Consider the following 27,337-nt stretch of genomic DNA (forward strand, 5'->3'; position numbering starts at 1 on the left):
TTTTCTTTTTTATAATTAATTATTTTAAACTTGAATTGTTTTAAAGGTCTGCGTTAGGACACAGAATGTGATCTGTATTGCTACATTAGGTGGCAGTGAAGTGACCAGTAGGAAATCCAGCTTTGAGAGGGAGCTTGATATTTTTTTGAACTGGAAAATATCCAACATTATGATTTTGTTTGTATTATGTAGGAGCTTTTAGAATTCTTTGTGATAGTCCTTTTAGAACCAAAATTACTCTGTATGTGCTTTCTGTTAATTCAGTGTATTTTTGGAAATAAACAACTCTCTATCTCGTGGGGTTTTTATTGTTCATTAATACAATGATCTCTTTGACTAGTTTAAAAAAAAAAAAAATCATAATTTTTTTGTTTCTTCTGTCGTTCCAGATAGACTCTTCAGTTTCTTTCAATACCAATCATGAAGCATTTACAGCTGTTTTTAATACCTATACCAGTCTACTTACTGATCAGAATTTAGGCTTAAATCTTAAGGTAAATGGCTTACTTCAGTGGCTTCACTGGCCTCCCCAGATTAGAATGTTAGTCGTTCACGAAATTCGCTGTTACTGGGCTTAAATTTTACATTAGTTTGCACAGTAACATGGACACCAGTTCCATTTTTTGTTTTCCTATTCAACATCCTAAAAATTGTAAATCGTCCTTTTTGTTCTTCAGACAGAAGGCAATATCACAGATGATGTGTTTTGGTTTTAGATGCTCCTTTTTTTCTTGCCCTACTGAAGGGCATGTAATTTTTAGGAAGAAACTTACTGTTAGTTGCAAATAGTTTAGACCTCTAAAGGGTTCATTTGAGAAGTGACAGCTCATCAGGCTTTTAGCAAGGATTAGCATTTCCTACATGTCAAATTACAAATGTCTGCCATGATTTTAATGTCCATGTCTGCAAGCATGAGACCAGTACTAATGGATTAACTGCTATATGTGGCTTGGTCAGGAGAGGGAGATAAAGTGCTGCATACTGAAAGTAGAAGTTATCAAACATGCTGGAGCATAACGTTTGGACTAGAAGATTTAAAATTTTCTACTTACAAAACAGCTTTGCGTGGTTGCTGCACTATCAGTCTACCTTTGGCTAGACAGAGTTTTGTACTTTACTGTGCATTCAAAATAAAGTTTGGGATCTTGCTTTAGCTGCCAGGTAGTGCATTAAATCAGTGACTTGTGTGATACTGGGTGCTTGCTTAGAAGAACAATGAGGTCTTATTCATAGCCATGTCAGCCATGAGATATTAATTAGCTTTTAACTCCCACTCAGCAGTGACTGAAGCTTATTTTCTGAACTAGCACCTGAAAGATGAGCAGCTACGTAACCTTTATCAGTACACTGAGCCATTGAATCAGTAAGCACAGCTGCTGATGATTATTTTGTGGTCCTATTCAGCTTGCTTCATAGTTAGAGAATAATTTCTTTAGTGTGAAACTGCATTTCTTTTCTTCAGGGCCAAGCAGTGATAATTCTTCCGTTCTTCACTAATTTGACTGGAGAAAAACTTTATGACCTTAAGAATGCTCTTGATCAACTTGTAGCTTTCAATTTTCCCATGAGGTCAGATGAGTTTCCGAAAGGAACCTTGAAGCACAATAACTATGTCGACTGCACTAAAAAGGTCAGTATTTTTAGCGAATGTGTAATCAGAAGCTTAAGTGAACTATGTCAAGAAACAATGTTTCACTGAGTCTGGAGTTAGAGATACCTTCAGTTCATGTAAGGAAATCAGCTTTTCTGTTTCTGAGTTATGTCTTTATCCAGAAATTTAACTTAAAGATACGTATTGAATTCCACATTAAATACACATATCCTTCTGAGCATCTGCTTCTGATCAGAAAAATAATTACACAATTAGATGGAATTGTTCGGATCCAGTGTGGCTCCTTGTTTTATGCATTACTTCTTTTTTCAGTTTTTAGATGCACTGGAATTGTCTCAGAGTCCGATGTTGTTGCAGTTGATGACAGAAGTCCTCTGTAGGGACCACAGACATTTCATGGAGGACTTATTTCAAGCCAGCTTCAAAACAATTTCCAGAAGGTGAGTTTGGTCTGTTGGATTTTGCTCTTGGTCTCATTGAAGTTTTGCTGAAGCAAATGTGCTTCCTCTATTATGTTGTCCTTGTAATAGTAATGATTTACACATAAAGTTTTACATAATAGTTTTAATTCAGATTTTGCTTTTGTCTTCACATTTCAAAAATATTTCTTAAGTATGAACGAGTGGCACCAACTTCCAGATAACACTTCCAATGCCTGGGCAAATTTTGTAAAGCCTTCTGTAAATTAGTGTGTTCCAGCAGAATTCAGTTGAAGATAGTAATTGGGTGTGATACCTATATTTGCACTCCCTGTATAACCACATGATCACTTAAGTTGATAACACTTAAACTGACAGTGAATTACTTTGTTCAACACCTTTCAAAACACAACAGCACGTTTATTTAATGGAATGTTTCCAGATTGGTAAACTGTAAACTCAAACATGCTCTGTCCACAGAAGAGGTCTTCAGTCTCTCTTCCAAACTAAACATTCCAATTCGTGATGACCTATTAAGTAGTGACTATTTTGGACCATGTAGTTTCCTGGACAAAGTCATTCATCTTATGCCCAAATCCCATTTCTGAAGTTTTAGCTTTTATAAAATTATTCAGAACAACAGTTCATCTAGTAGTGGAACACTTGATAGGCCACAGAAGGACCTGATAAAAGTGAAATCTCCTTTTTTTTTTCCTTGTTTGCCCCCATCCTTCACGTGTACCAGATATTTATTTTTTTTTTAGGTTGTTCAGTGAAAAGGGACTGAGAAAACTAATGATTGCTTTTGGATTAAAGTAATAAAGATATACAAACAAGTTTACCATCTGTTTCAGAGTAAGAAGCTGAGATTTTCTTTGGAGAGCTCCACAATAAGTGGCAATTCAACTTGATCTTGCATGTCTTGTAGGATGATAACCCAAGAGCATATGAACGCAGACAGTAAAAATTTTAAATGCCAGGGAGTTTTAAAACATAAATGGAGTCTGGTAGAGTTTTCATCTCGAGTTTTCCATCTTGTTTAGGAGCACCACTGACAAACAAGTGATACTGTTGGACACTGTTCACAAAATGTTCCAGAGTGAAGACCTTCTTTCAAATAGTACCCGTCAAGCGTTTGTGGATCGCTCCCTCCTCACTCTCTTGTGGCACTGCAGCTTGGATGCACTGAGAGAATTCTTTGGCAAGATTATAGTACAGGCTATGGATGTACTCAATTCCAGATTTACAAAGGTATGAATTACATTATTATTTTTTTTTTAGGATTGGGGACGGTCTTATAAAACGCTGGTGTTGGTATGTAAATTTTGCTTAACTTTGAGTGAGACACTAATTGAAACCATTTGGTTTCCAGTTTTCTTTATCTTGAAGCAGAAGTTTGTGCCAATTACATGGTTAGGTTATTAGTGAGAAACTTTTCTTTATTGCCCAACACACCATTGCTTTGAAGTTAATGTATGTTTGCGTATCCACTGTGTATAAAAATTGAAGTCGGAATGTTATCTGTATATATCTACAGGGGTCTGAAGTTCTGTCAAAAACAGAAACCCCTTCTAACTTTGAAATATAAAAGCTGTTTAAAATTGTAGTCTGCTACAATTTGTAGCAGAGAGAAGTTGTGAGATGTTGTGATGTTGTGAGAGAGGGGTATTCAACCTCCGTAATGAAAGCTCTTAAATTAGCTGCCTTACTTCTAGAGAAAGAAACACATCTTCTAATCATTGCAAAGATCCTTCAGCAAGGGATTAGGAGCGCAGATCTTCCTTTCTCTATTTACAACCTATCCTCCAATTCAGAGTATAGTTACACGCAATGATTTTGTTGTCAGTGGAGGTCTGTGCTCTTCCCATAGTTCTTCACTCTCATGGTTTTGCTGATGCAGCTGTTTAAAGGCAGCAAGACTAACAGGATGCTGAAATTATTCAGATTTAATAATAGTTACTAAAAACAAAATGCTAAAACCAAGATTTATGTAGAGTCACCCCCACCATGTTTTTGTTGCTGTAAATGTTGGCACCAAAGTGAGGTGCTTAAAGAAACCCATGAATAATACCCAGTATGGTGACAGGTATGTATGTTTTGCTTACAGGTGTCATGAGTCTGAGCTGTTACTAGGTATTCTACTTATTTTACTCCAATATCACTATAATGATTTAGGGCAATTGTAGTTAAGGCAGCTCACCTGATAAAGAGCAGGTCAACATAGTTTTAAGAACTGCATTACACAGGAACTCAGAATCTGTTAGTCTTTTATTATCATCAGCTCTTTTCTCTGTTTTAGAAGGTAAAAGTAAGCTGAAGGCTGTTTAGTAGAAACTAGAGTGACTGTGGAGCTACTTAGGAAGGGCAGGATCCAGGAAATCTCTTTCTGAGGTTTTGCTTATTTGTTTCCAGTCCAATGAATATACTTTTGATACGCAAGTCACCAAGAAAATGGGGTATTACAAGCTGCTAGAAGTGATGTATTTGCGTCTTTCAAAAGAGGATGTTTACTCCAAGGACTCTAAAATTAACCAAGCTTACCGTGGCTCCATGAGTGTAGAAGGAAATGAACTTACCAAGACGCTAATAAAGTAAGACTATTATTTTTCTTATTTCCTTCTAATTTCTAATTAGGTTTTGGGCAGATACACTTTTAAAGTATGCTATATAAAGCAGAAGATGGATTTGTTCAAGGGTAAAGGTAATCTGAGGTGTAGCTTTTGATTTTAAATGGAATACACAATATTGAATTTGCATTGATAGAATGATCTCTAGCATAGACTGCAATCCTATGTCAGGATAACTTTTGCCTCCTGTTTTTGCCATTTTTTTTTCTTATTAAGCTTGTACTTTTATTTTTGCTTTTCAGTATGATTCTTGGCCTTTAATTTGTGTTTTCACAAGTTCAGTTTCAGTATACTTACACTTTTATGTAGAGTATGGTTCTGTGTCCTAAGATAGGTATTTATATGATTGATGAGAAGATGGGATGGATTTTCATTTACATTTCATAATATAGCAGCACAACCTAAAACACCTACAACAGTAGGTGTGATTTGGTTTAATCACCACTGCAGAGGGGGACAAAAGATTAATAGTGAATATATATGCTAATTAATATTATTTAGTTTGTTTAATATTCTGAAAAAAAAATATAAGATACCTGAATTGCTGTTTGGTTTTTTTTGGTTTGTTTTATTTTACAATACTATGTTTTATGAGTACTGTAAAGAATTTCTTGGCTATGATTTGCGGAAGATCTATAAATGGCTATGGGCAAAGCATCAATAAAAATTGCATCTAAACTGGTTTAATCTGGCTAATCTGTAGCATAGCTTAGCATGCCTGTCCATTCATAATTTCTTGGGAAAGGACCATGAGAGAGATTTGTGCACGCGTTGGAACATATCTCCATCTTATCTGAAAATGGCCTATCATCATATTCCTGACATTAAGGACTGCTGTGTAAATACCTGGGGAAGTTGGCTTTCTCATTGCTGAACAGTTCCATTTTAGTGCAATATACCTGCAGAGAACTTGAAAAAGTCTGAGGTGGTTTAATGCTGATACTGCTATAATAATAAAGAACTCTTGAAATTGTGTTGATTCACCGCTCTCTGGTTGGGGCCTTTTGTCTGCTTCTTAAAAGAAGACTTCTGATGGTGTTTTCTTATCTGTTTGTATTTTAAGGTCATGCTATGATGCATTTACAGAAAACATGGCAGGAGAGAGTCAGCTGTTGGAGAAGAGGAGACAATATCATTGTGCAGCGTATAATTGTGCTATTGCTGTTATCAGTTGTGTCTTCACTGAAAGTAAATTTTATCAAGGCTTTCTCTTTACAGAAAAATCAGAAAAGGTAAGAAGCTGTTGTTGCTGTTAGAAGGCTTCCAGAGCATGAGACACAAAGTGTTTTCACCTGATTGCAATAAATCAAAGAATCAAACCTGAATGGCATGCAATTATATTAAGAAACTACCCAGTGAGGCAATAGAAGGAGTCGTAGCTGACTTTCTTTCATCCTTCGTGCAATGGGAATTGCTGATGAAGGTTTTACTGTCTGTTTGGAAATGAGTGAAGTAGTGATATGTTTATCCTGTTTTCCCTTCATTCAATCAATTTTCTAAAATGTGAGAAAAAAACCTTATTAAGTTCTCCAGTGCTTGCAATGTACTTGAATAAGAGATACCCTCTTTACGGAGCACATTGTGGTGTGACTTCTTGAGTAGTTGAATAGCAAAATTTTCTTTAAAGTATTGATCTAGAAGAGAAAACATATTTTCTATATTGTACATTGATCTGTTGTTTTTTAAGAAGAAATAAAATATGTTTAGAGCAATTGTTATCGTGTCCAACATTAAAATTTTGATATTTCCAAACATGCTTCGGTTTGCAGAACTTGCTGATTTTTGAAAATTTGATAGACCTGAAGCGTCAGTATACGTTTCCTGTAGAAATTGAGGTGAGTGGAATTTCTGGGCTTTAGTGTTCTGAAGTAAAAAATTAGTATGACTTTCACAGTGTAGTCACTGTAGACGAGATCAGTTCTCACAGACAAAGAGGATTCTGCAGCAAATAAAAAATGGAGTACTCCTCTAATGTTTTAAAATACATTCATCTGAGAGAAATCCAGACTTGAAATTTAAAACACATCTGCAGTGCATGTAACTTTAAAATACTTTTTAGCACACTTACTCTGGTAATGAACAGCTGTAGGAATAAGTAATTTAGCTGTTGTTTTGTAGCATTAATTATAATCATTTACAACATGGGATTTCCATTCATGTTAAATGGTTTTGATCATTTTTTGGCAGTTCTGTAAATAAATAATTGTAAATAAACTGTAAATAAAAAAAATTAATTAATTTTCAAACTTTATTTCTTGCTATTTAGGTGCCTCTGGAAAGGAAGAAGCGGTACATTGCTATTAGAAAGGAGGCCAGGGATGCAGGGAATGGCGATCAGGGTATGAAAGTCATTTATGACTGTGAAAAAAATGCCTTCTTACCTTTCATACCGTGTTCATTGATGTGTTGCTGATAGGCTTCTACCATAGCGGGAACAAATAAAAGCATTCAATGTACTTCATCTAACGACCAATTCCCACCCACCCTCAAGTTTCAGTGGCCAATAAAGGCTTGTTTCTTGTGATTACCTTGATTAATGGTCTATTCTTTTTCCTATTTAGATGAACCCAAATATTTAGCTTCTGCATCATACATGATGGATAGCAGTTTGAGTGAGGAAATGAGTCAGTTTGATTTTTCTACTGGAGTCCAAGGTTTTTCTTATAGCTCCCAAGATGTTACAGCTAGCAGCACTCGTTTCAGGAGGAAGGTAATTTAGTGACTTATGTGCTGTGAGGAAGAAAAGTTTTATGCTTTCTAGCAATTACATAAGTTTATTGGGGTTGAGAAAGAGAAATTTGTAGTCTCCTATATTTGTTCTACTTGACTGAGAATGGATTCCTCCAGAAGACGAGGGAGGGGACATGAGCTGTGTTCTGTCAGTCGTTTTTCTTCTTCCCTCTGTCCACTGCCTACAGCTGGAGAAAAGCGATGCCCTACTTTGGTTTTCTAAAGTTGAGTAATGTGAGCGAAGTCCAGCCTGAGTTGTAAAAAGGTGGCTTGTGACTTCATGTGCATGCAGGAGTATGTGATGGTTGCGTTTTGCTGTTAGGCAGCTGGTTTCCTCATTTCCCTCTTCTTTTGGTCTTTGAAGGCACTTGACCAAGCTGGGTGTATCAAATGCACGGAATAAATGATCAAACACTTTATTATTTTTTTATCTCTGTTGTGGCATCTTGTATTTAACTGTTGCTCTTGGAAGAACAGCATTTAATTTAATATATTCCAAGACTTGACGTTGTGTTCCTTCTGCAGTCAAGATATGTCTCATTAACAGTAATACAGATAGGATAGATATTTGCTATAAAACAGAAAGAAAGCTTGTAAAAGTATCATAGACACTGAAGATTAAATCTGTCAAAATAACTGTTGACATTGGCAAAGATAAACTGTTTCCATGTTTTGGAGCAAGGAGGTGTTTCAGCTGCAGCGAAGTTAACCAGAAATGTACTTTCTATCTGCTTCGTGTAGTAATGTCATTTCTAACTATAAACAATTTTCTTTTGTGATTTATTCTGTGTAGCAAAAGAGAAAGCTGCTGTGGTTGCTAGTCAGTGTGAAAAAACACATCCATAAAAATAGGGCTTTCCCCCTGTGAAGTGTTAACACATTCTTTCAGCTATGAAATGAAATAATTTCTGTGACGTTCACCTAGCTCTTCCTGCTTCCAGCAGTTGCCACACCTATCCTGGCAGGTAGTAAAGTCAGAGTAACGCGAAGTTGACATCTGTTGGCACAGAAGTAAAAGATGTGCCCAGCTGGTACATATATTTGGGAGGCATCTGTTTGAACTACACATTTGATGTATTCCCTGTTGTGCACACTGAGCATGTAGTCAAATCTGTAAACACAGATAAGATCAGAATGACTCTTGGCATATCATGATTTAAAAGAAAATAGTGTTATGATTAATCACAGTAACATATTTCTTTCAGGAGCCCACAGAATACATGGTTTTAAATGATGAAGTGGAACTGGAAATGGATGAACTCAACCAACATGAATGTATGGCTTCTATGACCACTCTGATTAAACATATGCAGAGGAACCAGATCACACCAAAAGTGGAGGAGGCCAGTATTAACCAAAAAGTTGGCATTTTTTCACTAATTATACCAAGAAAAGGGAGTCATGATTGAATCACTTCATTTATTAATTTTCATGGCTATATTATAATGAGACCTGTGTGGCTCAAACTGGGGGCTTTTTGGCTTGGTAAGCCTGTTTTGCTCCAAGAAGTGAGTTAATTTTTGCTCATCTCTTTTAAATTTCAGGGGACACTTCCAGTAGATCTTCCTCTTTGGATGAAATTTCTGCATGGCAAATTAGGAAACCCATCAGTACCACTAAATATTCGTCTCTTCATAGCAAAACTTATTGTTAATACTGAGGATGTGAGTAATTTTTTTGTCATATTTTTTTCTGTTAACATAACAGGTTGTATTATAATATCAACTGTATAACTCTTGTCGGGTAAAATATTTCATCAGCTGAGACTTCTGGGGCATTCAAAGTGAGTAGTTTGCCGTGATAAAAAAAAGAGCTCATTCATAGCCCAAAATTCCAGATAGTGTGAGTATTTTGAATGTAATATAAATACTTTTTCTCCCAAACTCTACTTCTATAAATAGAGGGTGTCCACAATATGTGTCTTCTATAAACTGTAAGTAATTGATTCATTGATACTGGGCAAGAGGTATGGCTGATTATGTTTGCCATCTTGGAAGGAGCAAATATAATGTTTTTTTTAATGGTTACAGGTGAGTCTTATGGAAACGCTTAGAGCTAAATGATGTTCTGGTTGCAGAAAGATATTAAGATAGCATAATGTGTCTTTGCCCAAGAAGAAATGTTTTCTGACTCTCGTTCTTGGGTAAAACATTCTCATCCTATTTCATACAGTGGTTTAAAAGTATGATGTTTCTGTCTGAAATATTCCAAATCCAAAATACAAAAAGGCTGAATTTCAGAATTAATTCTAGAAGCTTTAACACCCACTTAATGCCACTTTCTTAGGAAAGCTGTCTGAAATGGAAGGGTAGATGAATGGCATACTCTTTCAAATCTTTTAGGGCCAGGTTTTCTGCGTGAGAGCCGTTTTATGTGGGCCCTGGTGAAATAATTAAATTTATGTGAATACTTGGTTAAAGGTTTCTAAGCAGAAGTGAGGAATGTAGTTATGGATACTTTCTATTTTAAAGTTACTTTAAAATTTTTGTGGTTGTTGCTTCAGAGGCTAAGCAAAGTGATAAAAAGTTATTGAATAGTTGGATAACTTGTACTTGATCACTGATTCTCCTGTTTTCCATAGGTTTTCCGACCTTATGCAAAGCAGTGGCTTGGTCCGTTGCTGCAGCTTGTTGTTTCTGGGAATAATGGAGGTGAAGGGATTCATTACATGGTAGTGGAAATAGTAGTTACTATCCTTTCCTGGACAAGTGTAGCCACTCCCAAAGTAAGGAAATGTGAAATTCATGTTTATTATTATTGTGACTATTTGGTAAGGAATGAGCGAGCTTGTTATTATGCGCTTATAATAATTTTCCACATCGGTCCACTGTTTCTTTTAGATAGTAACTTCAAAAACAGCTTATTTACTTCCTTGCTTTCATAAAACAATATATGTCTTCACATTGGAGTCATTATGTTTATTTTTGCTCCTATTCATTGTAGGGTAATATTAAGGATGAGGTTTTAGCTAACAGATTGCTTGAATTCTTGATGAAGAATGCCTTTCACCAAAAAAGAGCTGTGTTCAGACACAATCTGGAAATCATAAAGACAGTTATAGAGTGTTGGAAGAACTGTCTATCCATACCTTACAGGTAAGCATTTAGACAATTGCTTTCTTTTATCAATATTTCAAGAATATAAGTGAACATTATCAAAGGAGATGAAAAGGTAAATTCAGCTGCAGTAGTAAACTTTTTGTTCCTGGTGCTGACAGTAGAACTTCAGAACTGAACTCTCCAAAGGTTGTAACTTAATTTGCAAAACAACAAGGAGAGAGACAGGGAAGACATGTAGAGGATTACAACAACAAAAGCAGGAGTAATCTCTGCAAAGACTTAAGTTTTATTTGAAACTTTGGGTATTATCACTGAATATTGGTGCGCTCTTAGTAAGACTTCTGCGATCTGCTGTGCTCCTGAACTTGTTGCAGAGAATTTGTGTGGCCTTACAATCTCTTTTTAGATTTTTTTTTTTTTCCAAAGACTTGTTCATTGAAGCTGAATACTTACTTCTTTCTGAATATATGCTTTCTACTCGTTTTGGTGGGAGTGTATATGCGTGTATACATACTTCCTGCTGGTTTTGGTGGAGTTGTATGTGTGTATGTATCTGTATATACACAGAGAGTGAGTGATTTATGGTGTGTAAATTTGGGGGGGGTTGTGTATATCACTACTTTTATGTTTTTATCCAACAGTTTAATATTTGAAAAGTTTTCTAGTGGAGATCCTAATACAAAGGACAACTCAGTGGGAATTCAGCTGCTGGGAATTGTTCTTGCTAACAATTTACCTCCCTTTGACCCAAAGTGTGAAATAGATCGTGTCAGGTGAGAAATGCAGCTTTTTCGAGAATGATTTTGATAAAAGCTTAAGACAAAGAGAGCACATCTAACCTATCAGCATGAAGGATGGGAGCTGGATTGCTTGTTTATCAGAATTGTTTGTCCCATCATCCCTTTGCTGTTGTCTGTCAGATGTAACGCTTTTCTAGCTGCGAACTACAGACCACATTTATTTTGGAAAATATCTAGGAGAATGTAAGCTGGTTTTACAGTGGGGGCCTCAGGGTTGCAGTTTGATGGGAATTAACAGAGTCAGGAATTGCCGAAGCAGGGATTTGAGACACTGCAGGTGGAAATCCATGTTGTGCTGTATTCACTCTTCTAAAAGCAGTCACTGTTCCCCTCGGCAGCTCAGGTGAGTTTTTTTGTTTCAGTGTAAAATTGAATGCTGAAGTAGTGGCTTACAGCAGGTCTGCCTTTTGTGTTAGGTATTTTCAGGCTTTGACCAGCAACATGGGCTTATTAAAGTATAAAGAAGTTTATGCAGCTGCAGCAGAAGTGTTGGGACTTGCTCTTCAATACATTGCTAAGAGAGAAAATGTAAGTAAGTGAACTGTATTGTGTGTTTGACCATTCCTGACTTAATTCTATGTACATCTTTTATATGACTACTCAGTTCAGCTCCAAAAATGAATGTATTTAAAACTTAACAGTATTTATCCAAGAGATCGAGTTAAAGATTTAAACTATTAACTCAAGAGGAAAAGAATTTGAGAGCAGACTAAGTGCAGAGTTTTTGCCTTGCTGTTTTGGAGCTGACAGTGAATGGTCTCTTTCTGAGGCTTTGTTCAGCTTTTGCCAACCAGCAACACTGGCATCGTACATTTAAAGTGTGTTTGGTGGTTTGTTTTTTGTTTTGTTTTTTTTTTTAAAGGAAAAAATGTAAAATTGCAAGTTGGGAGGCTTGGGGCTACCTTTTGAATATCTGTATCTGAGGATGTTTAACAACTCGTAAGTTTTGATGTAAAATTTAAAGATATTGTATTTAATTTTGAATCCAGTTATTTTCTAGGTAGTGGATAAGGTGAATGCAAAACTGTTACTCACCAAATCCTACAGTACTAGAACTAGGGAATAGTGCTTGATGATCACAGAAATCAGTTTGAGACAGATGCTAGAAGTACTTCTTTACACAACAGTTACTGAACTTCTGGAATTTGTTGCCAGAAGAGGTTCTAGAGGTAAGTAGCATCAGTAGATTCAAAGACAAATTAGGCAAATTCATGCACAAAAAAAAAAAATCCATGAACAGGTTCTAAAAACAATAGTCAACAAGGTACACTCTTAAGATCCCTAATCTAATGATGAATGCATGTTGGGTTGTATGAGAGAAAAGGAGGACAAAATGCAGCCAGGCTCATGCGCTCCCCCTAAATATCGTTCTGCAGCTGCTATTGGAGACAAAAATACCAAGATATTGGCTAGGTGGATTATTAGTCTGACCTTGTAGGTTATTCTTACTTCTTTCCCTACTTAATTGCATTCTGGTTGTTCTTTCACAGTTTGTAGAGCATACTTCATAAGCTGAATTTCTGCAGTCTTCTCTTTCACAGTCTTCCAGGTTCTATTATAAGCAGTATTTTGAATAAATGAGCAAAGATGGTGCAACTTTTATCCTATACAAAGCTTATTTCTTTGACATTAAGCGAAGGTTGCTGGTTATTTTTCATCTTTTCACTAAAAATGTCTATTTTTTTACATTCATTAATTGGAAATCTGCCATACTGAAGGAGAAGCTACTTATTATTTATCTAAGCATACTAACCAATGTGTATTTCAAAATTAAGGTGTTGGTTCCAAACCAATCAAAGGAAGCTCACAAATGTGTTGTTCAAGCAGGCAATCATGTATTTCAGCCAGGCATAGCTGTACAGCAGCCATGAAGCACCATAAATGTCAAGATGAGGTGGGTGGATCTCACCTAGCGAAATGCACTAGAATCAAACAGTACAGCAGTAGAACTACGTGTCATTAAGGTGGTTATGAGTTTCATGGCTATGCTTGTCTTACTGTCTTTCTCATTTTCAGGTACTTGAAGATCCAGTTTATGATTGTGTCATAAGACAATTAAAACATCATCAGAACACCCAACAGGATAAGTTTATTCAATGCTTGAATAAAGTTGTTAAGAATTTTCCACCTCTTGCTGACAGGTGTGTCATGATTTACGTGGTATGTTCATTGTAGATCTAGAGGAATAATAGAAAATAACTTGCTTTTCTTTGTGGACTTCTGGTTATGTTAAGGTTTATGAACGCAGTATTCTTTTTAATACCCAAACTTCACGGTGTGATGAAAACCTACTGTCTGGAAGTAATAATGTACCAGGCGGAAGAAATACCTGATCTCCACTTGCAGTTAAAGAGTAAAGACTTTATCCAGATCATGAATCACAGGTGAGTGGTCATGTGATTACAAATGTGGATGCATAGTCTAAACTTTTTGATAACATTTTCTGTGCTGGCCACAACATTTTTACGTTCAGAAGCATTTATAATTCATGTTCACTTTTTGGTCACTGCTCTCCTAATTTGAGCTAATGGAATCTGTGAGTTAAGATTGTTAGCTGACTGTGAAAAACAAAGAAAAACCCCTAAATAGCAGTAAGGTGAAACACCACTGGGATGTGAATTTCTGTAGTATGTATTAGTTCAGTTATATTCTTACTCTTAGGTTGAACTCAAAAGTATTTGCCTAAAGCCCTTTATGCAAACCCAAATATTATTGCTAAAACCTAAACTGATCTTCTGGTACGGTGTGTAGCAGTGAAGAGAAAAGCAAAGTAACTATTCTTTTTTTTTCCTCTCTTTTTAGGGATGATGAAAGGCAAAGGGTTTGTTTGGATATAGTGTACAAGATGCTGTCTAAACTAAAACCACTACAACTTAAAGAACTTCTTCCTGGAGTGACAGGGTTCATTTCTCACCCTTCTGTGATATGTCGACAGCGCATGTATGATATTCTGATGTGGATTTATGATAATTACAGGTGTGTATTCACTGCAGATGTTGTCTTTCAGTGGTTTGTCACAGGCAGAGTGAAAGTGCTTGTAACATTGTCTTCCAACTTCATATGTCTCAGTGCAGGATTTTCTCAGTTCTCAGAAGAACAGAGCCTGTGGTTTGCCTAAGTAGCTCTGGCCTTTGGTGGCAATTTGATCACTTCCACTAAGGGACAAAGACTTAGACCTGAACTTTAGCCCAGAACTAGGATGTTGCATCACCACAGCACGATGGCATAAGGGTTCTTAGCTCTGATGCTTCCACTTTTTTTCTTGTTGCCAGAATTTGTAACTATAAGAATTGTACACTAGAGAAATTTGCTTGTAGGTAGAAAGTGTATTAAGGCACTTTGGCATGATCTGGATCCCTTCAGTCTGGTAGTATAAAGATGTTCTTTCTGTTTGACCCTTGGAGGAGGGAACAGGCATGTACTTAGTTTGCCAAGTGGGTTGCTGTTGAATCATCTAACTTGGTTGGGTTCTATTATATGCTTTTTCCCAAGATAACTTAACTATTTGAATGGATAATTATTGTGAAGAAAAGCTACAGGCAATTTTTACTCCAGCGTCACTTGGGAAGAGCTAATTCTCTGCCTTTTTCTCAGTTTTAACCTTGCAAACTCAGAATTACTTCTGTTTTGACCTTTGTAATAAATACCTAACATGCATTATTTAGCTTTCTGATTTTTACTTTTCTAAGTAGTGGAGAGGCAAGACATTTTGGGCAATGAAGACCACATATGAAAAAACGTAGTGTTGCCATGCGAAGTTGTGATTTTTATAAGAAGAGCATGTTCCTCTTTTACTCTCACCATCCTCATCCCCTTATTTTACTACCGATTGTTTGAAATAAGTCATTAAGACATTTTTCTCCTAACATCAGTGATCCAGAAAGCCAAGCAGATGGTGATTCTCAGGAAATACTCAAACTGGCAAAAGAAATCCTGCTTCAAGGACTGATTGATGAGAATGCCGAACTGCAGTGAGTAAACAGTGCTGTGATGACTGACTGAAGTAACGAATCTCTAAATTGCTCTGTTTATCACAGAAGAGTTGATCCTTAGAAGGTTTTTAAGTATTTTAATATCGGAAAGTAACAGTGAGATAACATTATTTCCTTTTCTTCCAATAAGTTAATTTACAAAATTGTGTCCCATCATGTTACACCAAATGTAAGTGAAGCACAGAGCTTTTGAACAAACTTCTGAGCCATGGAGAAGTTGTTTCAGTATGTTAGACCTTATTCTGCGTTAATGTTCTGAAGTATTTTAACAACAAGGTGGCCTTCACTATACACAGACACACAAAAATAGATTCAGCGTTGGAGGATGTTGGATTTCTTTAATTTTTTGGTGAAGCAGAAGATAGAAGATCTCTGTGCTTATCCACCCCTACCACTTCTCAAGAGGAAAACAACTTGATAGTGGTTTTTGTCAGAGTAAACCTTTAATATCAGTCGCATGGCATAGAGCATGGTAGATGAATGAGGAATTTGGTATAATTCAATGGAAGATCCATGGCATGAAAGAGTTAGCTGAAGGTGTTATAATCTTATTGTGGTTTGTTTTTTTTTAATTGACTTTTTTGATAGCGTTGTGTTTTCTGTTTGCAGGTAACCAAGAATAACTTTATTCCTTACTTTTACAGATTAATTGTTAGGAATTTTTGGAGTGACGAGACAAGGTTACCTGCAAATATTCTTGATCGCACGCTGGCGTTGTTAAATTCTTTATATTCTGCCAAGATTGAAACACAGTACTTGAGTCTAATCACAAATTTTCTGCTTGAAATGACTAGCAAGAGCCCGGATTATTCCAGAAAAATATTTGAGCATCCACTATCTGAATGCAAATTTCAGGTGAATTGTAATGTGTTATCCTGTGTGCAACCATGTGACAAATTCCATTCCTTAATGTAGTTACCACTTGGACAAGAATGGCATAGTGAAGGAGATTTTTGAAAGTGTGTTTTGTACTCCATAGTTAATATCTGCAACAGTCATGGGTTATGCACGGTATCACAAGTTTGATGATTTTGTGGGGGCAATAATTTTGCTTTCTTTTCTGAAAAGAAAGACTTAATTAAAATAATTACATATACCAAGTATAGCTCATGGGTAGACTAATGAAATACTTCAAAAAGAGGGTAGTGGAGAGAAGCACCATAAGGTGTAGAAAAAGGTGTGAAGAAACAAGAATGCTAGTACAAGAGCTGTAAATCAGTCCCCAGCTGACCAGTCCAAATTAGTGAGCTTTTTTGCTGAACGACGAAGAACTTTTATGTGTTTGGGTTTTTTATAGTCCAGTTCTGTCCCTGTACCTGGGATGATTTAAATTCTGTGCTTTAATTTCTGCTGTCCTGTCTTAAGGAAGGCAAAAAGCCTTCATTCTTATTGTTCTTATTAAAATCTTCTTGTGTTCCTAGGACTTTGTGATTGATTCCAGCTGGCGTTATCAAAGTACCATGCTTACACCTATGTTTGTGGAGACTCAAGCTTCTCAGAGTGTCCACAGGAATTTATCACAAGATCGATCCCTTTCTGCTTCTGGGTCAGTCGGTGGTCGAGTGAGGGCTACCCAACAGCAATATGAATTTACACCTACGCAGCATGTCAGTAAGTCCAGACCAGTGTCTTCTGAAATTTTCTTGTTAGCTATAGGAATGATATCATTCTCTTCATTGCTGTTGCTTATGAATTTTTAATGTAAAAGTGTAAATGCATTTAATATTTTGTTTTCAAGGGCTTTTTTTTAGCATTATGAGAAAAAATGTCCAGGCTCATTTTTATTAATGTGGTCTATATTTTATGTTCTGCCTAATGTAAAAGAAGTTTGTCTCTTACCTAACAGCTTGAAATCTATTCTGCCCATAAACACTGGGAATTATATTTTTGAGGGAGAAAAATTACTCCTAGATGTTTTCACCTTGTTTATATTCGGATGTGTTACAGCTTTTTTACAATTTTTTTTTTTTTTTTTTACAGGTGGTAGAAGTTCTTTTAATTGGCTAACTGGAAGCAGCATTGACACATTGGCAGAGTATACAGTTCCTTCATCCTCTGAATCCTTGTCTTCATCCATGCTGTTAGTTAACAAACGGAGTGAAAAATTTAAACAACCAACCTTAAAACCAGTGGGGTCGGATTTCGGGAAAAAAAGGTTGGGTTTGCCTGGAGATGAGGTGGACAGCAAAACTAAAGGTCTGTAAGCCTTATGATGCAATTTCTATGTAAATATTACATTTTTGTAGACCATCTTTGTCAGTTATTTGGCTGGCAGTCCATTATCTTTGAGACATTCTAATTGTGGTTCAGCTTGAGAGATTTTGTTTCCAGGAATGTGTGGTGATACATAACGTGTGGCAAAAGGCTAGAATTGTGCTAGGAATTGCAAAACTATATGTTGCTAGACGAAAGAACTGACTGGATAAGAAACCAGCCAGTGTGATCTTTGCATTCCTACCTCTCCCTAAGACGATTGTAGCATGAATGTCAGACGGTTCTGTCCCTTCTGTTTTAAATTTAACTGCTTATCTCTTTAAAGAAGAGATCTCTTTAAACATAATTTTTCCAGACCATTTCATCTGTGCTGACACAGTCTGCAACAGATTGCAGTCTGGCATTAGAACTGCCTGCTATTTTCTGAGAATGCTCCTTCATCCACCCAGTCGATAACTGAAAAATATCAGTACTGTTCTGGAATGGCTTAGGCTCCTTCTCCCCATTTCCTCCCCATTTCACCCTTGCTTACCTCGTCATTAAAATTTTGACTGGAAGGCTGAGAGCAGGAGTTCAGGCAGAGAGCTTTAAAGATTGAACTTTCCAACACCTGAGAGATGTTTCAGGGCAGTTTTGAATGAACCACACTGAACTACAGAAAGAGAGAGTTCGGTCTACCTTCCTGTCAGTCCCTGGTGTTCTACCAGGAAAATACCAGTTATAGTGGTATGTTTTTGTTTGTTTACTCTTCTTTCCTAGGAAATGGACTGAAGTGAACAGTCTGTAAAGTGGCCTTTCTCCATGACTGTCCTGAGCAAGAGTTGATCCAATGACAGTTCTGTAATAGTAACTTAAAAAATATAGTACTATATTATTATTATCCAATCTTTGAATATATTTAGCACCTCTTATATGTTGGGAGCTATATACTTTATGGAATACGGTGCAAATGCCATACTTGCCTTTGAGAGCTTAAAATAAATCTGTCATACGGGGCAAATTTGTTCATGAATTTTAGTGCCTTTCCCAGTACAAGTTTGACCCTTATACCTCATCCATGTGCTTAAAGTTTTTATATAAATGCTTATTGCCTCTTCTCCTAAGAACAACTTAATTTGTTTTAATTTGCTATCTTGTTGAAAGGCCTTGCGTTGAGTTGTTGGATATGAAACTTAGGACACTAGCTGGTAAGCTAGTAAATACAAAGATGATGTTTGTTTATTATATGATGCTCTTGCCTTAAATCTGAAGTTTGTTTGAGAAAGAAAAAGCTGTGGACATGATTGTGTGTTCTCCAGGTATAGAAGAACGAGCAGAAATTCTAAGACTGCGGAGGCGTTTCTTGAAGGACCAAGAGAAACTCAGTCTGATTTATGCTAGAAAAGGTGTGGCTGAACAGAAAAGAGAAAAGGTTTGTCAGTCCAAATAAGTTTAAAACCTAAAGTCCCAATGCTATTTGCAGTCTTGTACTTCATCTCTAGAAGTAACTTTGTGAAGAAAGGGTAGGTGTAAGATACTGGTTGCTACTTTAAGAACTTTAGAAGGTTTTGTTTGGAAAACATGATATTTATGTGCTTAAGGCTAAATGATGTTACTTAGCATGAGCAAGAAAAGAGCTGGGTGATAATACTTCCAGTCTACCACTTAGCGTGTATGAAGTGATTTTATGTGATGGAGTCCCTAACAGCTGTGGGAAGCTTTTTGCAGCTGTCATCCTGGAAACTAGGAGCCTTGGAGCTACATTACTCTGCAGAAATAGTTGGAGAACATTAACCAGTGTCTGAAGGTGAACTCAAAAATGTGATACAGCTGATGGACTAACCAGAACTGTTGCATACTTTTAACCTGAAGGGATGTCAGTAATAATCATTTGCTGAATGTTTATCAAGGCCAGAAACTTAGTACTATGTGGGTTTCCTGGTTCTGTTATGTACTTACAATAAGTTTAAGTATTTTTAAGCTCTGTAACAGGTTTTTCAAAGGTTCACGTTACTAAAAATAACATACATTATCACCCAAAAATGATAGCTGTTAGACCAAGAGCAAAGGTACTGAGGATTGAGAGCTACCAGTTTGAGACACTCTTATAATTCTTTGCAGCTGCAGACAACTGTGTAAACAGAACTTATGTCTGGAAGAACCACACAAACACCTATTTTAGCCAATTTATATTTACTTGCAGGCTAAAGCTACCATTTCCTCCCACCCTGTAAGAGAGAACCTGTAAGTGCGTTCTGTATGACAGTCCAAAATACAACCAACTGAAAACCCTGTGATATTCCACAATAAAAGACCAGAGGAGACTATGAATGCTGTCAGGACCCCTTAAACTTTTCAAGAGATTTGTTGCACATAAACACACGTGGAACTCGGTGGCTTGTGTTAATACCATACCTGATGGGGCAAAACAGGAAAAAGTAGGTCCTGAGCAAGAAAGTATTTGGAAATATCTTTAGCAAAGTCCTAATTTCTCCCAGTATATTTCTTTTGAAAGTTGTTTGAAAATCATCCCTTTGAAGTTGTGTAGAAGGAAAATGGGCTCAAACAGCAAAATTACGAAAGGTTTACAGAAGAGAAAAAAAAATCTTGAAGCTTTCTTCTGTTTCCCTCTTCCATTCTACCAATGTATATATCCACCTATTGTCTGCTGGTTTAACTGGTAATGGCAGTAGTTAAAAATAAAATCCCAGCCTCTGAAGTTACTGCTGATGTCCTTATAGTGTATCAGTGCTATGAAAAGGAAGAGAGGCAGAGGAAGAGATAGGTTTTGTCTATATCTGGTAGTAGCTCTTGTTCAATTTAAATGTATTCCTTTTAAGCCTCAGCAAAAGCCTGGGCAGCTATTTTAACAACTGCAGTTTACAGCAGTTTTATTACAGTTTGGTTTAAGTTTTACTGGGAAACAGTTCTACCAGGTTCATCTTTCTTCCTTCCCCTCCCCATCCCACTGTGTGAAACAAAACACACTAGCTTTAGCAACTCATTTTACTGTGCACTTGCGCCAGGCTGAAAACAGTCACATAATGGACTACTGTGGCTCAGCTGGCAGGCAGTAACTTACTAAACCATAGCAACTCACTAGCTGTCAGTCAGAATCATTCTCTTTAAACGTGACTTAAATACTACCTGTGTGGAAGCAGGAACTACAAGGCATTAATAGTAAAAGTTAATTGCTGAAGTCATTATATGAACAAGATGCTGGAGGTTTTATTTACTAAAATAATTTGGGTTTAATCGTATTACAGCTTTATAGAAAACTTATTTGTTTAATAAGCATGGCAAATGTTTTTAAAACGCTTCAGAAATGCTCTTGCTTATTTTGTCTTATCTAGATACAGCTTTTTCTAAGTAACATGATTTTCTTTTTTAACACGAGCAATTCATTTCAGGTGATAAAATCTGAGCTGAAGATGAAGTATGATTCCCAGGTTACTTTGTACCGAAGTTACCGAGTAGGAGACCTTCCTGACATCCAGATTGAATACTGCAGTCTCATTGCCCCTCTGCAGGGCCTTGCCCAGGTCTGTCTGCTTTTCAAAGGTCATTTTTGAAGTCTTGTGTTCTTGTAGGGAAAATGATGTGTAATTGGGCAACTGCTTTCAAAATTGATTTGTTGTTTTGTAGTCAACCACTGTGACACGCATTTAAAGAGTCTGTTTTGAGGGAGTGTTTCTCCTACCCCTGGGCTGGTGCAGTGATGAGAGAAGATGCCCTGTAGCTTGCCTCACCTGAGCAGTTGAGTTGAACACTGAGGACCTGAGACATCAACTGTTGTCCATTGCCTCTGGGTTCCTCTGCTTGAGAAACAGATGGTGGTGGTCTTCTCAGGCATCATTGCAAAGGACATCTCACTGTACAGCAACAAAAGAGCCATTTTTATTCTTTTATATGGCTCTAGTGGAGTTGTAAAAATACGAACGAGGTTACTGTGTCTAAGACTGGACTCAGACTACTCAGTAAAGCTGATCTAATACTCCTTTTCCTACTTGAGAGCCGTGGAAACTGTAGGCTGAACCTATCCCATTTTACAGTATTTGGGAAGTCACGGTGTTCCTGATTACCTTTGTATTTAATTTCTTTTGATGGTCCCTTATCTCTGTGTAAAGGGAGGAAGTAGCACAATCATGAATTATCTGAATAGCATTAGATCAAGAGTTAGACCAAACTCCAGCCCCATGACAGACCAGGATGCATAGGATTATGTTACACATACAAATGTGTTTCTGGGTTGAAAAAATACCTTTAAATCTCAGATGAAACTGTCTGTCTGTACAGACAGTCTGTCTCTCTGTGTTGTCTCCCTCGATGTTAGGTCCAGGTCTCCTCACACGTTGATGTCTTCTGTTTTTTCCTGAAACTCTCTTCACTGGCAGTGGTGTCCGTAAGATGATATTGGGTGCCTGGTTCCTGTGGTGGGAATTGTGAATATGTGAAAATTGTAAATTCCATCCTCTCCACCAACACTTTGGCCTGAAACTTACATGGTCTTGGAGTTTCTTTATGTCGAAGAATTGCGATGGGATTTGAATGGGTAGTACAGTAACTCCCAGCATAGGTGTGGTGCATGCCAGACTAATTATTTCACTCCCAAAGAGTGTCCACATAGGGATTAGGTACAGAGTGGGTCGTATCTCTTAATTTTATTTATTAGTTTATTGTGTCACAGCAAAATTCAGTGGCCTTATGCTTTTGTTGTACTTCACAGAAAGATCCAACATTTGCCAAGCAACTTTTCAGCAGTTTGTTTGGTGGAATTTTTCATGAGGTAGAAAAATCTAAAACTCCTTCTGAGAAAAAAGCCATCATCCAGAAGCTGCTGAACGTCTTCAATAATTTCCTGAGTATGAGCCTGTCTTACTTCCCGCCATTCATTGCATGCATCCAGGTAAATCCTGCTATATGGCATGAAAGTAACTGAATATAATGTCTGTGTCTCAGTGTGTGATAAACCCAGTGTTAGTGAAGGTTGAATACTGTTACTGAAATTTAGACAGAGATGGAAAGAGAATTGTTAACCAAATGGATATTTTCAAGTGACTCTTGTTAAGGTGAGCAAGGAGATTCATGCCTCTGAACTGATTTTTCAAGGTTTCTGCAATTTCTGATCTGTAGAGTTTGAGTCAACTTTTAATGTGTTAATTGCATCAGTAACAAGAAGAGACTTGATTTTAAATGAAAGCCAGAATAAGAACTGAAAGGGTTACATGGGTGTTGTGTGCTTATCTTCCTGTTTCTGGGAAATGCTTACTGAGGAATACTGTGATGTCTTGAGGATATAAGTAGCTGTCGGACTGCTTGTTGTTAGCTTCATTTATGTTTTCAAATTAGTCCCCTGAAGTAGTTGTCTGGGGATTTTCAGTAGAGGGAAGGACTCACTTCCACGGAAGAATGAGTTGGTGCACCACAGCCGTTTCGCTGGAAAGGAAACACAAGCCTTTCTGCTATGAGAATACAGTGACCTGGAATAGATTGTGAACATCATCTCTTACCCCAGTTTTCAGGGAGATTAAAAAAAATTGTCCGAGCACCTGTTATATACTCATTGTCACTGTATTTAATGTTTCTTGTCAACTGTGTTGATCTTAATGTTGCATCTGATTTGTAGTTCTCAAAATAATCTTTTTTTGAGTGGTACGTAATGGCTTCTTCTTTCTATTATGGAAATTTAGATACTCTGTGACAGTAGATGTCATTTGTAATACGGGAGAAATGTCTAGTTTAGACTAGCTTTTTAAACAGTGACAAAGTTTGCTTCTTAGTACTTGTATTTACACATCTGAAAAAATGTAATTTCTTGTTTACTTTTTTTCTGTGCAGCTGCATAAAAGGTCAAATGCTATGGGGATTTTTCTGGGCTGTCTTGGTATTTTTCGAGCCAGCATCTCACAATAGCTATCTGTTAATATTCCCCCTTGACATTCCATTTGTTGGTTCTCTGTCTTGATATTAATATTTGTGTTGAATTATGCTGTCTGCTAGACCCTATTAATAACACTGTTGTGTTAGGCTACTTTTTTTCTGAATAGACATAAAATGAAGACTCAAAAAATAGGTAAGTTAAAATTAGTCAAAAATATGGACTTTGTAAGAGCATCTCATTGCCATCCCCATTCAGTAACAAAAGAACAGTGGCACAAAGCCAGGCCTCAGCCTGTGTATTTGAGCATCCTGCATAACAGTGAGAGAAAGTCTTTTCCCCAACAGGGAACAGAGTTCATACTGATCAGGAGAAAGAGCTGGGAGAGGGAGAGCAAGAGCGCACGGTGCCGAGGCTGTCATTTGGCTCACAAAGGCTATCCTAATGGCTTGGCCATTTGGAAACACAATTCTGTTTCCTGTATACCAACAGTATAATAAACATTGGCTTGTTTCAGAAAGCCTTCCTAATTCACTGCCGTTTCCTTCTGGCTGTTGACTTTTTAGTCTTCTACAGGTTCAAGTCCCATCAGGAGAGTAACTTGGTGATAAAAAGAGCTGGCTTTGTCTACAGGTATAATCTTAAAATTGACTATGAGATTCTGGAGTTGGCTTTCAGGACAGATTAAAAACCAGCTGAAATACTAAAAAAGAAGTTAACCCCATGACAGAAGTTTACAAGGACTCCACAGAGATACCTGGCCTCTGAAGAATATATAACTGCCTTATAAATACTTCAGCTGTCAGGCCAGCTTGGATGCCATTCATCCTAATCTTTGAACGTGTGGTGCAAGTAAAGACAGAACACATTGCATACAGAGCAAGGAACATTTGCTCTGCTTTCAGAAGATAAGCGATCAGATAGTTGCCAGAATGCGCTAAATAGAAAGATACCTCCTTTGATGTGGGACAATGTCTGTAAATTGTGAGTTTGGGAGGGTATTCATTCTCTGAATGTACTGTTATATTTGCACAGTTCTTACACTTTTTCCTAGGCATCCCTGCAAAGGGCTTTTGGTCTTGCCTTAGCACAGCTATTCTTAAGTTTTTAGATTGTGCAGTTGGCACTGCGTCCCTGACATAACCCCTAAAAGTTGGCAGTCAAGGAATGCGTGCCTGTACGTAAGAGTGTCTGGGGCACGTGTGCAACTTTGATAGAAACTGTTAATTGAAATTGCCTGAATAGTAGCAGGTGAAGCATATGCTAACCCCTCATTGGGATCCATCTGGTCTGTAACTCAGGAAGCTACAAACAGCTGTTCTTTTTCTCTTTATTATTGTGTACAAATTTACTGGTGTGAGAGTCTCAACTATACAAATGGTGTAATGAGTTCGCTTATGCCAGATGCCTATTCTGCAGTTTTTGTGGCGATTGCCATTGATCAAAAAAGTGTAGCTTGGTTGTTCTCACAGTCTCCTGTTAGTTTGCAAGTAGTGATTTTTTTTTTTTTTCCCACTTAGTATTCTTGAACTGTGTTGCAAGAATCAAACATTAATTTTTGTCCTAAAACTCAGTGCTGTTTCTTGTAATGAAAGTTGTATTACCACTCTTCCATGTTGTAGGTTTTTTTTCTTCCTGCTTGGTTAAGATATTATTGCAACTTTCCTTTACATTCTCAAGTGAAAAAAAAAACAAAAACAAAAAAAAACCCTGGCTTTAATAAACTTGTCTGCTACTTTCTTGATATATTTACCTGTACTTAGGATAATGATTTAAGTATTTAAAAAAACCTTCAGGTAAACAAGAATGTTTATCCCTGATAATTCTGTTATTCTGTAGTTGGACTGATGTTAAATAAGATAAAGATCTGCTAGAAATATTGTTGTGTCTTTAAATCAGGCAGGACTAGATGAGTACAGTACTAAATGAGTCTAATGGGAAGCTGTGGTACGCTAAAGCTGGATTAAGTGTGTGGATAGAAAGCCTCCAGCTCAGAGGAGGCATCATGGTTAATTGTGCCTTTGGCTTATGGCAGGGATGCGCCACTCAAGAGGTTAAGTGAAATGCAGCTGTTGTGTAGCAGGCACCACGCTGCCAACAAGCAGAAGGAAAGATTGAGGCTGTGAATGTGTCCATATATCTCTCTCCCCCACTTCCCATGTGTTTCTATCGAGAGAGTTGTCCTGTGCCTTGGAGACAGACAAAGCAGAGAGGTTATTCTCTACTGCTCTCTGTCCAAAGAGCAACAGCACAGAAGGAAAAGATTCCAGTTTACCCAGAGTTGGGAACTTGTGGAGATTTAATGGCTTATTTCCAAAGCTTGCACTGTAAGAAAAGGGATACCAAATAGGTGATCTGTAAAAGGTAGCTATCAGTATAGTTTTAGACCAAGCAGACACCTGTTGTTTTGTTTTCTTTTCTAGGAAATGAGTTACCAGCACAGAGAGCTACTAGAACTGGATTCAGCTAATGTGAGCACGAGCTGCCTTGCAAGCTTACAGCAGCCAGTGGGCATCCTTCTTCTGGAGCACGCCCTGATGGCTCTGTCCCCTGCGGAGGAGCCCCCATCCAAGCGGATGCGTGGGAGGACAGAGCTTCCCCCAGATGTGATCAGATGGATTGAACTTGCTAAGTAAATTCATGTTTAAGGCAATTTACTCCCATTTAGGTTTGACTTGTAAAGAACTCCACCTTTATGGCTTATGGGATTTCTTTTTTTAGTCTTTCCCTCTTTTAGAATTAGATATGCTTTTAATTTCTTGTCAGTTAATTACTATCTTTCAGTTAGAGCAGTTAGACTTAACAGCTGTGCACCCTGATGATGCTATCAGACTGCTGAAAAACATCTTGTTCGTAGCTTTTCAACTGCAGGAGTTTCCACGGTTCAGGTATTACATGACAAGATGAAGTTTATCGAGTTAAATATATATTTATGATCTTATATAAGAAATATCTTTTTTTTTTTTTTTTGCATTACAAGCCAGTAGTAATTCTGCTTGTTGAATTACTATTTTTTAAAATAGCTTATGTTTGCATTGATATACCTCTGCTCAACTAATTAAAAGATTTCCCTTTTCAATTTTACTAGGCTCTACCGATCTCTTGGGGATTATGATGTCCTTCGTGGCATTTTCAGTGGTAAGATTGGGACTAAGGAAATTACACAGAAAGCACTGTTGGCAGAAGCAAGGAATGATTATGCTGAAGCAGCTAAATATTATGATGAGGTAAAATAACAACAAGATTTTTTTGTTCCATAAATCTCTCATGACTTAAAACTAATAAGCCAAAATTAAACATTTTGAGAAGCAGCGTATTGTTTAAAATGTCCTTGTGTTTTGTTTGATTGGTGGTTCAGTCTGTAAAGAACTGATTTGAACACATGAGCAGCCACAACAGAGCAGTAAGCATGATACTTTTTACTGTTTGTTACAAAGCTTCACCCAGGCAGGCAAGTAAAACACCATGGGCACACTACCACCCTAAGAGAGCAAACTGCATGTGTTCATGGCAAAGAAAATCTGAGTTATAGTGGGTAAAAATGAAAAAGAATCTCTTTAACCTTCTTTTAAAGTCTTCGCTCTTTAAAAATGTGGGTTTACTAAAGATGGCTACCTGAAATGCATTTCTGTATAAATACTGACAAGCTTGAATTTTCTGCATTTAATGTTGCTGTCACATTCTGGTAAATGGATAGATATTTTTATGAGACAATGAATTATTGTTAAGTTCCTGGTGACTTAGAACTGAAACTAGTGTCAGTTTCCAGCTGAGAACCTTCCTCCCCCTCAAATTCATTCCCTAGGCACTCTCTAAAGAAGACTGGCAAGATGGAGAGCCAACAGAAGCGGAGAAGGACTTCTGGGAACTTGCATCTCTGGAATGCTATGACCACCTCACAGAGTGGAAGTCTCTGGAGTATTGCGCTACTGTTAATATCAATAGTGGAAAACCTTCAGACCTAAGCAAAACATGGAGCGATCCATTTTTTCAGGTTTTTAGAAATCACTTTGTTGATACTGCACTG

At 37.2% G+C, this 27,337-nt stretch overlaps 1 protein-coding gene across 8 annotated transcripts in view; it reads left to right on the top strand.

The window, feature by feature from the left end:
• PRKDC (protein kinase, DNA-activated, catalytic subunit) overlaps positions 1–27,337 on the top strand; it is an 86,470-nt gene that overhangs the window by 33,191 nt on the left and 25,942 nt on the right. For 6 of the 8 annotated variants that reach the window (XR_015703845.1, XR_015703848.1, XM_087753662.1 and 3 more), the window contains 28 exons: positions 390–494; positions 1,463–1,630; positions 1,925–2,052; positions 3,075–3,282; positions 4,444–4,622; positions 5,722–5,890; positions 6,428–6,493; positions 6,925–6,997; positions 7,220–7,368; positions 8,594–8,749; positions 8,933–9,052; positions 9,970–10,113; positions 10,332–10,483; positions 11,089–11,220; positions 11,664–11,775; positions 13,264–13,388; positions 13,482–13,631; positions 14,050–14,223; positions 15,120–15,218; positions 15,884–16,094; positions 16,661–16,850; positions 17,220–17,435; positions 18,752–18,864; positions 20,843–20,974; positions 22,159–22,338; positions 25,734–25,942; positions 26,399–26,537; positions 27,116–27,304. Coding sequence is in view for 6 of the 8 variants with exons in the window: in XM_087753662.1 (XP_087609788.1) it covers positions 390–494; positions 1,463–1,630; positions 1,925–2,052; positions 3,075–3,282; positions 4,444–4,622; positions 5,722–5,890; positions 6,428–6,493; positions 6,925–6,997; positions 7,220–7,368; positions 8,594–8,749; positions 8,933–9,052; positions 9,970–10,113; positions 10,332–10,483; positions 11,089–11,220; positions 11,664–11,775; positions 13,264–13,388; positions 13,482–13,631; positions 14,050–14,223; positions 15,120–15,218; positions 15,884–16,094; positions 16,661–16,850; positions 17,220–17,435; positions 18,752–18,864; positions 20,843–20,974; positions 22,159–22,338; positions 25,734–25,942; positions 26,399–26,537; positions 27,116–27,304 (4,188 nt within the window). In the remaining 2 variants the exon portion in view is untranslated. The remainder of the gene's footprint in view (positions 1–389; positions 495–1,462; positions 1,631–1,924; positions 2,053–3,074; positions 3,283–4,443; positions 4,623–5,721; positions 5,891–6,427; positions 6,494–6,924; positions 6,998–7,219; positions 7,369–8,593; positions 8,750–8,932; positions 9,053–9,969; positions 10,114–10,331; positions 10,484–11,088; positions 11,221–11,663; positions 11,776–13,263; positions 13,389–13,481; positions 13,632–14,049; positions 14,224–15,119; positions 15,219–15,883; positions 16,095–16,660; positions 16,851–17,219; positions 17,436–18,751; positions 18,865–20,842; positions 20,975–22,158; positions 22,339–25,733; positions 25,943–26,398; positions 26,538–27,115; positions 27,305–27,337) is intronic. The other 2 variants (XM_087753706.1, XM_087753670.1) reach the window with 1 other exon arrangement.

This window comes from Nipponia nippon, unplaced genomic scaffold, assembly GCF_047370975.1.
Source record: "Nipponia nippon isolate SJK-2023a ecotype South Korea unplaced genomic scaffold, ASM4737097v1 scaffold_1, whole genome shotgun sequence".
Taxonomy (NCBI): Eukaryota; Metazoa; Chordata; class Aves; order Pelecaniformes; family Threskiornithidae; genus Nipponia; species Nipponia nippon.